Source organism: Natrix helvetica (genome assembly GCF_964273705.1).
Source record: "Natrix helvetica genome assembly, chromosome: 4".
Classification (NCBI taxonomy): domain Eukaryota; kingdom Metazoa; phylum Chordata; class Lepidosauria; order Squamata; family Natricidae; genus Natrix; species Natrix helvetica.
In genome coordinates, this window is record NC_138550.1 from 74,532,029 (window position 1) to 74,545,173 (window position 13,145).

General features: G+C 36.9%; 1 protein-coding gene and 1 long non-coding RNA gene across 4 annotated transcripts in view; one reads left to right on the forward strand and one right to left on the reverse strand.

Moving 5' to 3' along the window:
- Positions 1 to 10,884, reverse strand: part of LOC309390770 — a 100,192-nt gene extending 89,308 nt beyond the window's left edge. For all 3 annotated transcript variants that reach the window (XR_014175176.1, XR_014175177.1, XR_014175178.1), the window contains exon 1: positions 10,747 to 10,884. This is a non-coding gene — a long non-coding RNA (uncharacterized lncRNA). The remainder of the gene's footprint in view (positions 1 to 10,746) is intronic.
- A 76-nt stretch (positions 10,885 to 10,960) lies between these two features.
- Positions 10,961 to 13,145, forward strand: part of KIZ (kizuna centrosomal protein) — a 73,500-nt gene continuing 71,315 nt past the window's right edge. Inside the window, exon 1 of the mRNA XM_081950503.1 lies at positions 10,961 to 11,110. Coding sequence (XP_081806629.1) covers positions 11,004 to 11,110 — 107 coding nt within the window. The 5' untranslated portion in view covers positions 10,961 to 11,003. The remainder of the gene's footprint in view (positions 11,111 to 13,145) is intronic.

A 13,145-nucleotide genomic window follows, 5' to 3' on the forward strand; every position in this document is an offset into this window, starting at 1 on the left:
AGACAAAGACAAGGGCATAGCTGATCTGTAACAGTGCCAGCAGAAACAATATAAAATCAGAGGTGTGCTGTTTTAGTGGGGACTGTGGCTTGGCCTTGAAGAAATTACAAATCCGTAAAATTATGCATATCTCAATTTCTCTAAATCACTGCATTCTGAAATAAGGATATAGCATGTCGAACTGCAAACTTGCTTTGCTACAGATTCATCATCATTCCAGCTATTATTCTAGTCATTCACACTTCATTCTTTGTCTATTTGCTATCTGACTATCTCTTCGTAAATCTTGGCAACAGCTTTAAGTAAGGTTAAAAATCCCAAGTGGTCTCTAAAAATACAGGTAGCAGAGCTATTTATTTTCTGGGTTCCAGAAAAAAAAAACAGAAGAGCCAATATAGAAGTGGCACTTTAACTGAGATAGGGAGGGAGAATTCATCAGTTTTTCCACTTACTTTCACCCAGTCTGGCTATTTCCAATTGGCTATATTTAACTGCAATCAGAATGGCTACCGTACCTATTGGTTACTTAGATGGTGCTAAGGGGAAGATAACCTGATATCTATGAATTCTTTCTTCATTTTCCCTGCAGAATTCTTCCCCCCCCCCCAATAGAATCCCATAATCCCCATTACTTTTCTGAGATCACCAGCATTTCCCCATGTAGACAATATTTCCGTAATATTTTCACATGGAAGGGATTTCTCAAAAACAGCCCCCCCCCATTCCTAGTTTTTCCCCCACCTATGTGCGGATTCAAAATTTACTGCTATCCAAGCTATTCTCAATAAAGATTTATATGTTCCTATATGTTTATATCAATTTCTATAGCCATCCATCTGGCAATGTTGTGTTCTCATGTTTATATATGCTTGCAGTTTACCTTCCTTCACTGTATTCTTTCTCGTGAGTTTTTGTATATCAACATCTAGCAATTGGAAGGGATTTGGTACGTAGGATTCTTACCATTCAACTATAAGTTCAGCTCTTCAGGTTTTAAAATGCATGTTTACTGCAATATTATTATAGTCATGGAACTGTACACCCAAATGTGTTTTCACAAGCAGACTTCTCTCATCACACTTCATAAACAGCCTCACAAAAGGGTGGGCTTTTTGGAAGCCAAATTAATAATAATAATAATAATAATAATAATAATAATAATAATAATAATAATAATAATAATAATAATAATAATAATATATTTATTTCTTAGCCGCACCCTCTCCCGAAGGACTTGGGGCGGCGTACAACAAAACATAGGAAATAAATATATCGACATACATATAACAAAACATATACCAAGACATATACACGACATATACAAGGAGGAGGTGAACTGATAGATAAAAACAAGTAAAAACACAATGTTTAAAAACCCCTAAATAAATTGAATGCAATTAAAATACCCCAAATAAAAAACCCGTCAGGAGCGATATAGTTGGATCAAAGTTGAGCCAAAGTTGAGCTTACTTAAGATTTCCTGTATCTGTTATTTAAATTTAATTTTGGGATTTGATTTTGGGGTAGAATCCTAACATCTTTCCATTAATGGGGCATTCACTTGCACACATACACTCCCAGACATGCAGTGGGTTGTCCCTTCTGGCTCCTCCAAATGGAAGTTCCCCACTTAGTATCATTTGTAGACTTTTCTCTATAATCCCTACTGTTGCATCTCACCCAGTTGTGGGGAGAAGTCTGTTTGGTCATTGCCACCATCTATTCTTTATAGCAGGGGTGTCAAACTCATGTCATCATGGTGGCATCATGTGACATATCGGGACTTTCCCCTCCTTCGCTAAACTAGGCAGAGGCGAAGACAGCATGTGACACATCTGGCCTGTGGGCCGCGAGTAATAAATATGATTGTTTATCCACTTTCTCTGCTTAAACATAATCCACATATTTTCTCAAAGACAGAAAGCTGGAAAGATGAAGGAAAGGTGTTCTACTCTTCTCAGTGTTTGTTTGCCTGGAGAGGGTAAGTAAACAGGCAAGGGCAGCAATATTGAGCTCCAAGCCATCAGGCTCCAAAGAATGCCAAGGTTGTGAATTTTGGGAGGCACCCAGCAACACAACTGTGTCCTTGTCTCTATGTCCCCTGACTATTGTTTCATATTTGTGTTTTATATGCAGCCAATATTATTGTCTTAACTATTTTGTCTAAACTGTTAACAAAAAATTAAAATAATAGTGCTTGCATCTCAATATACAGTATTTAAAATTACTCATTGTTTCTTTGTTCTGATTGTGTCATTCTTCAGATAATTTAGTGAACCACCGAGACATTTGGTATTAAGAAAATCAAGCATTGTTTCAAGGGTTATTTTCTCAAACTTCCTAGCTTTAATTATATCATCACCACAGATGCATAAAACCTCATGTCATTGCTTTATAGTAGTTAACAGCTGCTTTCAATCATTCTATAAATACTGAGAAATCTCCAAGGTATCCAATGTCATAGTGATATCGTGTTAAAACAATTATTTGTCAGGCTAAAATATAATTACTTAAAAAAAAAACCTTAAGTCACAGTAATTTCCAATTCAAGTGTTGCTGAACTCTGAAATACAATCTGTGCATATCAAGTATAAAATAACTCCCATTATGCTCAAAAAGAATTATTCCAAAAAGATGAGGCAAGCCTACTGAGTTACAGTGAAAACCTGTGACAGTGTGCACGTGGGTGCCCACAAACACACACATTCCTTCAGTGGACTAAAATACAGCACTGAGGCACATCACTCGAGGCTACAACACCTAAGATGGGAAAGTGGCTCCAACAGAACTTAGGAACAAAAGCAGAGCTTCCTCTCCAGAAGAGTGCAGTGCTAAGAGAAGCCAACTGCAAAGCCTCAGCTAGAGGAGACACAGAGTGCAATATTACCAAAGTGGTGAGAAAAGAATATTTATTTAGAAATAAATTACTGAATTCAGTGAGGCTTTTGTCCAAGTAAATATTTATAGAATTAAAACTTTTAATAGGAATAAACTTTATTAGACACAGCAGGGTTTACATCCTCTCAATATCCACAATTGCACAAAATCTACCCTAGTTTTGTTTCAGTCTTTCTCAAGCAGTATTTACTATACTGTAAATATTTTTTTTATCAACTGTACAAACTAATTCCATTTATCACCTTGTCCAAAGATGTATGATAAATTTGCTCACAGAATCAAGATGAGGTGATTCTGAAATAATAATTATGGTTATTATACAAATCACTTGTCTTTTCTGTTTGTATTATGTGAGAAAGAGATTTCTGCCATAAGCAATTATTCCTCTCGTATGTTATTGATTGATTGATTGATTTATATATGGCTGCTCAACTCATAAACAGAGGTTTCAGGTGGTTTATAACATTAAAATACCACCATGCAAAAATCCATGTACTTTATCCAAATTCCTTTCTACCTGCTTTTCCTAGACAAGTAAACTGTTTCATGTGATATTTTATTATTATTTATTAAATTTATTCACTGCCCATCTTGCTGTCACAAGACTCTGGGCTGCTTGCAATCTGATAAAACTATATTATAAAAGATTAAAACAGTTAGATAATAAATACATTAAAATTAATAAAGAAATAGCTAAGATAGCGGATACTTGCTACTGTCTGAGCCGTAGGCCAATCTATAGAGCTAGGTTTGAAGACCTTTACAGAAGGTCGAAAAGGGTGGGGTCAGGCATGAAAACAAGATCCACACTTGAAGGTACAATTTAACTGATTTATGCACAGGTAGTTTCTCAACTAAAGCTCAGCACCTGGTTACTGTTAGATAATGTTAGATAATGTTCACTTCCAATTAAGATGGGTTGGATTTACTTCATTTGTGACTATGTAATGATTCTAGGCTGATGCCTTTGTTTTACTCCTCCTGCTAGTTCTGCCAGCCCTGTCTCTACAAGATCTTACCTCAAGTGGTTTGTTGTTCAAGAGGGAGGGCAGAGTGGCAGAAAAAGCTTTTCTCCTGGATCCCATCAGTTGAACTTTCCTAGGGCCATATGATCACCATTTGCAATCTTCCCAGCTGGCTTCTGACAAGCAGAGTCAATGGGGGAAGCCAGATTCGCTTAATGACTGCATGATTCACTGAACAACTGCAGTGATTCTCTTAACAACTGTGAAAAAAATGTTGTAAATTGGAGCAAAATTCATTTAACAACTGCCTCACTTAGAAAATTTTGGGCTCAATTAAGGTCGTAAATCGAGAACTAACTGTATTTGCATCACTACAATTATATTCCCGGAATAGTTAGGAAGGAACTTTTATTTAGCCATCTTCCTCCTAATTAAACTTTCTATGCTTTGCTGCTTCTTTGCCCCCTGGATTACAGCTTCTCCCACATGGGAATCCAGATTATTTTCCATATCACTTCCCTCCCCCAAAAACTCTTCCAACTCCTCCATCTCTAGTACTTATGGAACTGATAATGAAAGTAGAGATGAAGTCTCAGAGGCTCCACTTTCCTTCATGTCTAAGGAACCTCCTGCAAAACATCTACAGCAGGGGTGTCAAAGTCAAGGCCCACGGGCCAGATCCAGCCCATGGGGTGCTTAGATCTGTCATATGGGGCTGCCCTGGAAACAGCAAAGGACCAGCCCGTGGTGCCTTTGCCAGCAAAAATGGAGCTCGGGAGGCCTGTGTGTGCCCTTCCCAAGCTCTGTTTTTGTTGGCAGAAGGCTGCAAGAGGCCATCACAGCTGCTCTCCCTGATCTCGCCTTCCTCCACTGGAGACAATGTCCCGGTGTTTGGAAGCCGTCGGGGTCTGGATGGTGGACAACAGACTCAAGCTCAACCCCTCCAAGACTGAGTGGCTGTGGTTACCGGCACCTCGGTTCAGCCAGCTGACACCATCACTGGCCATAGGGGGCGAGCAATTGCCTCCTGTGGAACGGGCGCGCAATTTGGGCGTCCTCCTAGATGCCCGGCTGTCGATGGACGACCATGTGGCAGCCGTGGCAAGGGGGGCGTTCCACCAGGTTCGCCCGGTGCACCAATTGCGCCCCCTACTGGACCGGGATGCCCTACGCATGGTCACTCATGCTCTGGTGACGTCTCGTCTGGACTACTGCAATGCCCTCTACATGGGGCTTCCCCTGGGACGCGCCCGAAGACTACAGCTAGTCCAGAATGCAGCCGCGCGGGCCATCACGGGGAGTACTAGGTACTCCCACATAACACCTCTCCTGCGCGAGCTGCACTGGCTGCCTGTGGTTTTTCGGGTGCGTTTCAAGGTGTTGATCACCATCTTTAAAGCGCTCCATGGCACAGGACCTAGCTACCTGCGGGATCGCATCCTGCCGCACACATCCCTGCGACCAATTCACTCTCACAGGGAGGGACTCCTCCTGGTGCCATCCACCAAGCAATGCCAACAGGCGGCGCCTAGGAGTAGAGCCTTCTCTGTGATGGGCCCAACCCTCTGGAATGACCTCCCCCCCGACATCAGAACTACCACCGACTTCCGCTCCTTCCGACAAAAACTAAAGACTCACCTGTTTCGATTAGCCGGCTTGGCCCACTCATAGTTTTATCTTACCTCCTGGCAGATATTTTTAATTGGGAATTTCTGGGGTAACTATTTTAAATTTCTTTGGGGTATTTTTAGGGGTTGTTTTTAAATATTGTATTTTAAATGCTTTACTTGAAGGTACAGTTTTTATAACCTCCTCCATTTAAGTATTTAAGTATTTAAATATCTAAGTATTTGTGTATTTATGTATTCTTTTTTATGTATTCCATTGACTGTACACCGCCCCGAGTCCCTTTTGGGAGAGGGGGCGGTCTAGAAATTTGAAATAAAGTAAAGTAAAGTAAAGGATCCACCCAGCTCCGCTCAGACCACCACAGGTGCCCCTGACACGAGTCGAGCTTGCCATGCCCAACCCACCCACACCCATCCCAGCCATGCCTACCAGCCCTTCAAGGTCAAATACAACCCTGATGCGGCCCTCAATGAAATCAAGTTTGACAACCCTGATAATACAGTTAGAAAATTCCTCCCTTCTTTCTCTTGGGAAATGAAGGCCAAACTTCTTTTTGTTAGTGTCCATTCATTGAATGCTATCTTAATTAGCATATTGGATTCAACATCTACAGTTTAATACATTTCAATACAAGGAAACACATTCTTTCAGTTTGGTATTTTGATATTAATAATTGCTTTTTTCTGATGTACAAACATCAAATATATGGTTATCGGAAAAATGGGCCTTTTGCACAACTTAGAAATTTGCTTTTGATAAAAACAGGAATTGAAATTAGTTGAGCAAGGCCTGTTGGTCTTAATTTTAAGTTTCAGATGTTTTATAAGGATCTAGTGTTATAAACCCCCAAAACTGCAATATTAAAAAAGTAATAATGTTTGCAAAAAGGTAATCTTTGGTAATCTGAATCTCACTATGAGAAATTTATTAAATATATGTGCCACCTGACTCCCAGCAACCCTGTGCAGTTCATCAGTTGTTAAAAACATCTAAAAATAAGAATGCAACCCCCTCCCAAACAACACAAAATAAAAGGAACAAAGATGACAGAGAAAATACACCCAGATAGAAAGATGAAAATGAAGAAAAGGGGCATCAATCCATCCTTGCCAAAGGCCTGAGATGAAATCCATGACTTCAGGGCCTTTTGTAGTACCAACTGCTCAGTGAAAATGGCAGCATACTAAGAAAGTCTTGGTCTTTTCCTACAATATCTGTTTCATTAGGCAGTTGTTTCATTAGGCAGCTTTGATGTAACTGTAGTTTGAGGTTAACTGAGACATAGTCAGGATGTATTTACTTTAAATGAGTTCAAATTTCAAGAATCAAATGAACTATGAATGTATCTAGGATACAGAAGGAATTTAGTGATGGTTTGATTATACCACACTGAGTATCACTGAGAAATCCTGAAAAAAGCTAATGTGTGAGACAATCCGAGCAGAACAAATACTGTTTCTACCTTCTAAAATGAATAATAAACAGAAAAAGTAAGATTTAAAACTATATAGATCAAAAGCTATTATAAAATTTACTACCGTACATGATAAAAAAGAAAAAGAAATAACAAAACACTAGGAACGTTAAAAAAGGAACAAATTCTAAAAACCAGGAAAAAAAATAGACATAATTGGAAATAGAAAACATCATTAACAAAACTGTCAAATTTAAAAATCACTTTTTCATCTACTATAATGTCAGGTTCTTAATTTTATACCAACACAAATTACCATTCAATTTTAAAACAGTGAACTGAACCCAGACTATAAGGAATATTATCTACTTTTGCCTCTTATTCAGTATAAAGCTAGTTCAAAAGCTGTGAAATGATGATTTTTAATAAGCCAACTTTTAATGTCTGTTACATAAATATCCAGTAATATATACTTGCTTTTTTCAGGAAAATTCAAAGACAATATATAGCCAAAGTTCTATATAAACTGAAACATTCTAAATGTTGAGGACTATAGTTTAAAAGCACTTTGACCCTTAACTTCCATCCAAGAACATGATTAACCATTTTAATAACGTCTAACCAATTAGAAATCAGTACTAGACATGTCCACAGCTTATGTAATAAGGTATTTTTGAACTGTAACATACCAGCTTAGAAAGAATAATAATCTTTTAAAAACATTCTTTGAAAATCCAATATACCTACAGTATATATTATATAAGTAAAATGTACTTCATATGATTTTCAAATATAGCTTTATATCTAACATTCCTTACAACCCGAAAACATTGACTGAGCAAGTTAGTATTCCAATGTTATATTCCAAATGTATTATATATTATTTAAATTTAGTTCTGCAGTTAAAAATATATGATAGTTACAAGCTGCCAATGTAATCTCATTGATAGTCTTCTCCATTTAATACCTCTAGTTGGACAGACTGCAAGCACATATGGGCCAAACAATGAGATAACATGTTTATTGTCATTCAATAATTTTAGATATGTTTATATACACTTCTAACACTTCTAAAAGCACTGCAACAGAAACATAATTTTTGCTGACCTCTCACTCACTGTATCACTACACTGAATAGATCACAGATTCTATGGCAATTGGGGCTCCTTCCAATGATTATAATACTTTTGGTGATAATAATAGCAATAGTGATTACGGTAAGCAAGGTTATGAAGAATGGTTATAATTAGAAGCAAAACCTCCCCCAATTAGACTTTATTTTCCTTGTGGCTCCATTTATTATTTTGGAAATACAATCCCAACATACTTCTGTATGTGAAATATTGCCTCCAATACCCTTAAAGTTTATAAATCATAATTGTTGACAAAATACATTAGACCAAAACAAAAGAAAAAACACACAATGCCTTAGTATGGTCTGTAAACCCACATTATATACTATATGTATTTATCTTTCCCAACTGATGAAGGATAGATATATAACACTTTTCTCACCGGATATACTGTACTCCATGAATGTTGTGGAAGAATTACAACTACTATGCTATAGTAAAATGTTTAAATCTTTAAGATCTAGGTTGGTTGGAGATTATGATGAGACCATTTCAGAGCTACAGTAATCATTGGAAAGATAATTGTTTCTAGTGGACTAATCTCCGGACTATTTTGACATATTACCTTCTTTTCTCAGTTTCAGTATGAAGCCATTGTAACTGGACAGATCAGGAGGGCTTAGGAAATGGAAATTGTGAATATTGGGCTACTAATGAATTACTCAGTTGTGCCTAGGTTTCTTTTTTTGTTTTCCTTTTGGTTTATGGTTGATTTACCTATTTATATGCATAGTCTAGTAGTACAATGATTGCTGGAATGGAGATACATGTGTATAGAGATTATATATACACAGACAGACAGACAGACAGACAATATATTTGACATTTGCCTAAAATGTTGAGGAATTTTATTACTGAGGAGTCCTTGGTGCACTGAACTTTGTTGTTTACTTGGAATTTTATTATTTCTTGTTACTAAATCTTACAAATGTTGTAACTACCAGTATTATACCAGACTAAATAAGTTTGGTATCATTTTTATTCTCTGTTATTTGTGAAATATTTAAGGTATTTCAGGATAACAGACTTGTGAAATTAGTGTATTTGTTTTTGTGTAACAATATTAAATGCTTTTATCTTCTCTTTCAGAGGAAAAACAGTATAAAATAGATAAATCAATGGATGAAGTAATTAAGTAGAATTTCCTCAGTGGTGTTTTTTTTTTAAATGTTCAAGATGCAGACCTTTTTTAGTTTGATCAGAAGTGCTTTTCCTAGAGGAAATAGAAACGGGATGGACCATAGAAATTGAGTTAAAATTCAGGAGATAGTCATTAGTTTTTCATCTTTGACAGGACTAGATTTTGTTTTGATTCTGGATTCTCATGAATAAACATAGTAATAAACTAACCTAGTTCCTTGACTCCAACATATTTTGAATGTAACTTATGTTTCGGAGCAGGGGTTTCAAACTTGGGACAACACATTGTAGTCACGTGACGTATCGCAACCTTTTCCCCCTTCGCTAAACCGGGGGTGGGGTTGGCCAGTGCGTGATGTATCTGGCCTGTGGGCCGCGAGTTTGACACCCCTGTTTTGGAGGAATCAAGAAAAAAAGATAGTAAACTGAAAACAATAAGAGCTTTGTCAATGCTATTATCTTTCATACTTTTTTTTAAACAATTGACATTTCTGCAACTTATTATTTTTACTTCAGTTCATCTTACTTTCTCACACTTTTCAAATTTAACTTTTGTCAACAGGAAAAGTAATAAAGATTCATGTTTATTTTTTTATACCTCAATTATACTCGAGTTTGGAGCATTATTCTACAAAGTTCAGGAATGAAGTCTATCTCCTTATATTTTAATTACTTGTTAAAATCATTGCAAAATAAATGTAAAGGATGTCCAATTTACACATTGTAGTTAACATTAACACATCTTTCCTGTTGTGGTTTAACATGCTATGTGAATCCAGCTACTGTGGTTTTAAACCATGGTGAAAACCCACCCACAGTGGTACACACAATAAACCACTTTTAAACCAACCATGGTTTACTGCAATTATGGACTCAGCCGCTGTTGTTTTATAATAGTGTAGGCTTGCAAACTGCACAAGGACTGAATGTTTTGCAATGTTCTGAGTCAAGCAGTTTGATCCATTAGCAAATAGAACATGAATTCACAGAAGAATGCAATTCAAAGGTAGGATTATGAGACGGGTGGTGAAAAGGACATGTTCAGTCACAAGGATAACTAAATGATTTGGAATCTGAATTCTTTTATTATAGCATTCCATCTAAATCCATAAAATTAACAATAATCTGAATCCTATATACTGTCAAAGGGAATATGATATCGTGTGCAGGTTTTCTAAGATAAAAACAAGTCGAAGTTCAGCTTTTTCAAGCTGTCACAGACCTAGCTGACAAGTTCAGATTTAGCTAAGTTTTTAACGCATTTTTGACATCTTTTTGACTAATACGTGATTTAGTCAAGACCTAGATGATTCTGCCTAATAATAATGCATACAAATTAAGTAACAACCCTTGAAGCTAATTGGAAGCTAAATCCCTTGAATTTAGCTTCAAATTCAAAGCACCACACCAAGCCATGTGCATTAAACAAACATGATAATCCAATTAAATGTAGTTGCTTTTAAATGTAATTTATTTTATCCAATAACATACTTACTAGACTAAATTTGCTACTGCTGACTTCCGAGTAACTGCCTATGGAATAAGCTGCTACTGAAATCAGACTTACCTTTATTTAACATCTTTGAAATGAGCCCCGGTTTCTTTCATTAATTACGTTGGAATAGAAGCCGATTGCACTTTCTTTTACGGTACAGTATCTTGATTGCTTGAGAGTACGGAGGGGGGCGTGGCTTTCACCTCGTCGATGATTGGCTTGCGAATTAGAGTCGTGAACTGGCCGTGCTGCATGCCGGGAACAAATTTTGTAGCTTAGAGACCACGGAAAATAAACAAGAGAGCTTAGGCCTGTTTGCGGCGTTTATTATGATGAGTGGAAATGTTCGCGGTGCCCGAGATCCTACTGTTGCCGGCTGCGAGAAAGGCGATTATGATGAACAAATCCGATGTATTCAGGCACATCTTCGGCACAGGTGAGATCACTGCACGTTTTTGTTTTTTTTTGCTCTATCCTGGAGGAAAACACCGTTAACTTCCGACCTAACCGTTTCTTTCTCTTTCCCGGGACTCACTTGGTATAGTCGAGGATTGCCCGCTAGCTCTGAAGGCGGGGCTCCCTTCCTTTCCATACCGTTGAGCAACGGAGCCGGTAGAAGGCATCTCTGCTGAGTGGAACTGGCTGCCGGGGAAAATTCCAGTTGTATTTTTTTTTTTAAAAAAATGCTTTCTAGGGAAGAATAAATACCGCGTTTGGCCAGTGGTTTTTTTTTTAATGAAACGGCATAGTTTGCCCGTGTTTCCAGCAAGACGCTTCTATTTTGAAAGTTGTTCAAATTTAAACGGGGTAAAGAGTTAAACCGCTAAAACGAAATACCTTCCCCTGATATTTGAAATACTTCCACGCACCAATTCTGTCCAATATGTGTAATTATTATAAAGGTGCGGTTAAATTCATGTAGATTGGACCCATCTGTCCATAATTGAGAGAAATCTTGCTTGCTGGTTTTATATTTTTGTTGGATTAAACCACATTTCTGAGTTTTTGATTCAGATATTAGAGTATGAATATAAGAGAAAGACCTTCACACCCCACGACTGTTCAAGGAAGTCTGTGTAGCTGTCAGTTAAATGAAATAATTTATGCTTTTAAACTTAAACTATTGGCTTCTTGAAAGATTATTAAAATAATCCTACATCTAGGTTAAAATATGCTGTGTTATTCTTATGGCACTACTGAAATGTATTAAGCTCTTTTGATCCTCAATGGATGTTTTAATACTATATTAACATATTAGAAAATACTGCCTAACAAGTTCTGGGGTGATTGTAGCATGCCTTTGTCCCCTTTCTAAAATAATTATGCAGGTGAGTTTCAACATGTTCTAAAAGTTGAAGTTGGCTTAATTTTTTAAAATTTACCAGAACAATATTATTTTTGTTGTTCATATGATAACATAGTTAATCTAATTGATCTGAAATGTTATCAAATACAGGTATTGATTTTCCATTGTATGGTAGCCTTTGAAACTTTTAATTATATTTCAAATATAAATATTTTAAAACAGAAATATGCCAATACTGCTTCTCCATACTTTATTATATTTACTCTCATTTAAATTCATTACGTACAATATACAGAGTATGAACTGGGTTTGCAAATCCTTGGTATAAGAATGCACTATTGTACATTGTACAGTATGCAACTTTTCAAATTCAAGGTATTTTGAGCCATATTTGGTGTTGCAGATTTGGTGGAACCAATACATGTACTTTATACATCATGCTTAGCCATGGTATTTAAAGAATGGGATTATGAATAATTAGGCCACACACAAAACTATATTATAATGAATAAATTTACACTTTACATTAAGAAAAAGATGTTTTTCTGAGAGCCACCTTTGATCGTTGAGTGGAATACAGAATAAGAATTGGAAAGGACTTTGTATGTCTTCTAGCCCAACCCCAGGACAACTGTACCATTCTTCTTAAAAACTTCCAGTGATGGAGCATCCACAACTTTTGAAGCACTGATTAATTGTTCTCACTGAAAGGAAATTTCTTCTTAATTCTAGATTGGATCTCTCTTTGTTAAGCTTCCATTCCATTTCTTCTTGTCATGCCCTCAGGTGCTTTGTAGAATATAGGTTGACCCACCCACCATTTGTGACAGCCCCTTAAATATTGGAAGTCTGTTATGTCATACCTAGTTCTTCTCTTCATTAGATTAGACATTCCCAGTTCCTGCAAACGTTCATTGTATGGTTTAGACTGTATCCCCTAATCATCTTTGTTGCTCATCTTTGTACTCTTCTCTGTACTCTTTCTAGAGTCTCAGCCACTTTTTGTATTAAGGGACCAAAACTGGACACAGTATTTCAAGTGCGATCTTATACGTGCAGTATAAAGTGATACTAATACTTCATGTGATCTTGATACAGCCTAGGACTGCATTGACTTTTTGACAGGTGCAGCACACTGTTGCCTCCCATTAAAATGGTTCTACCC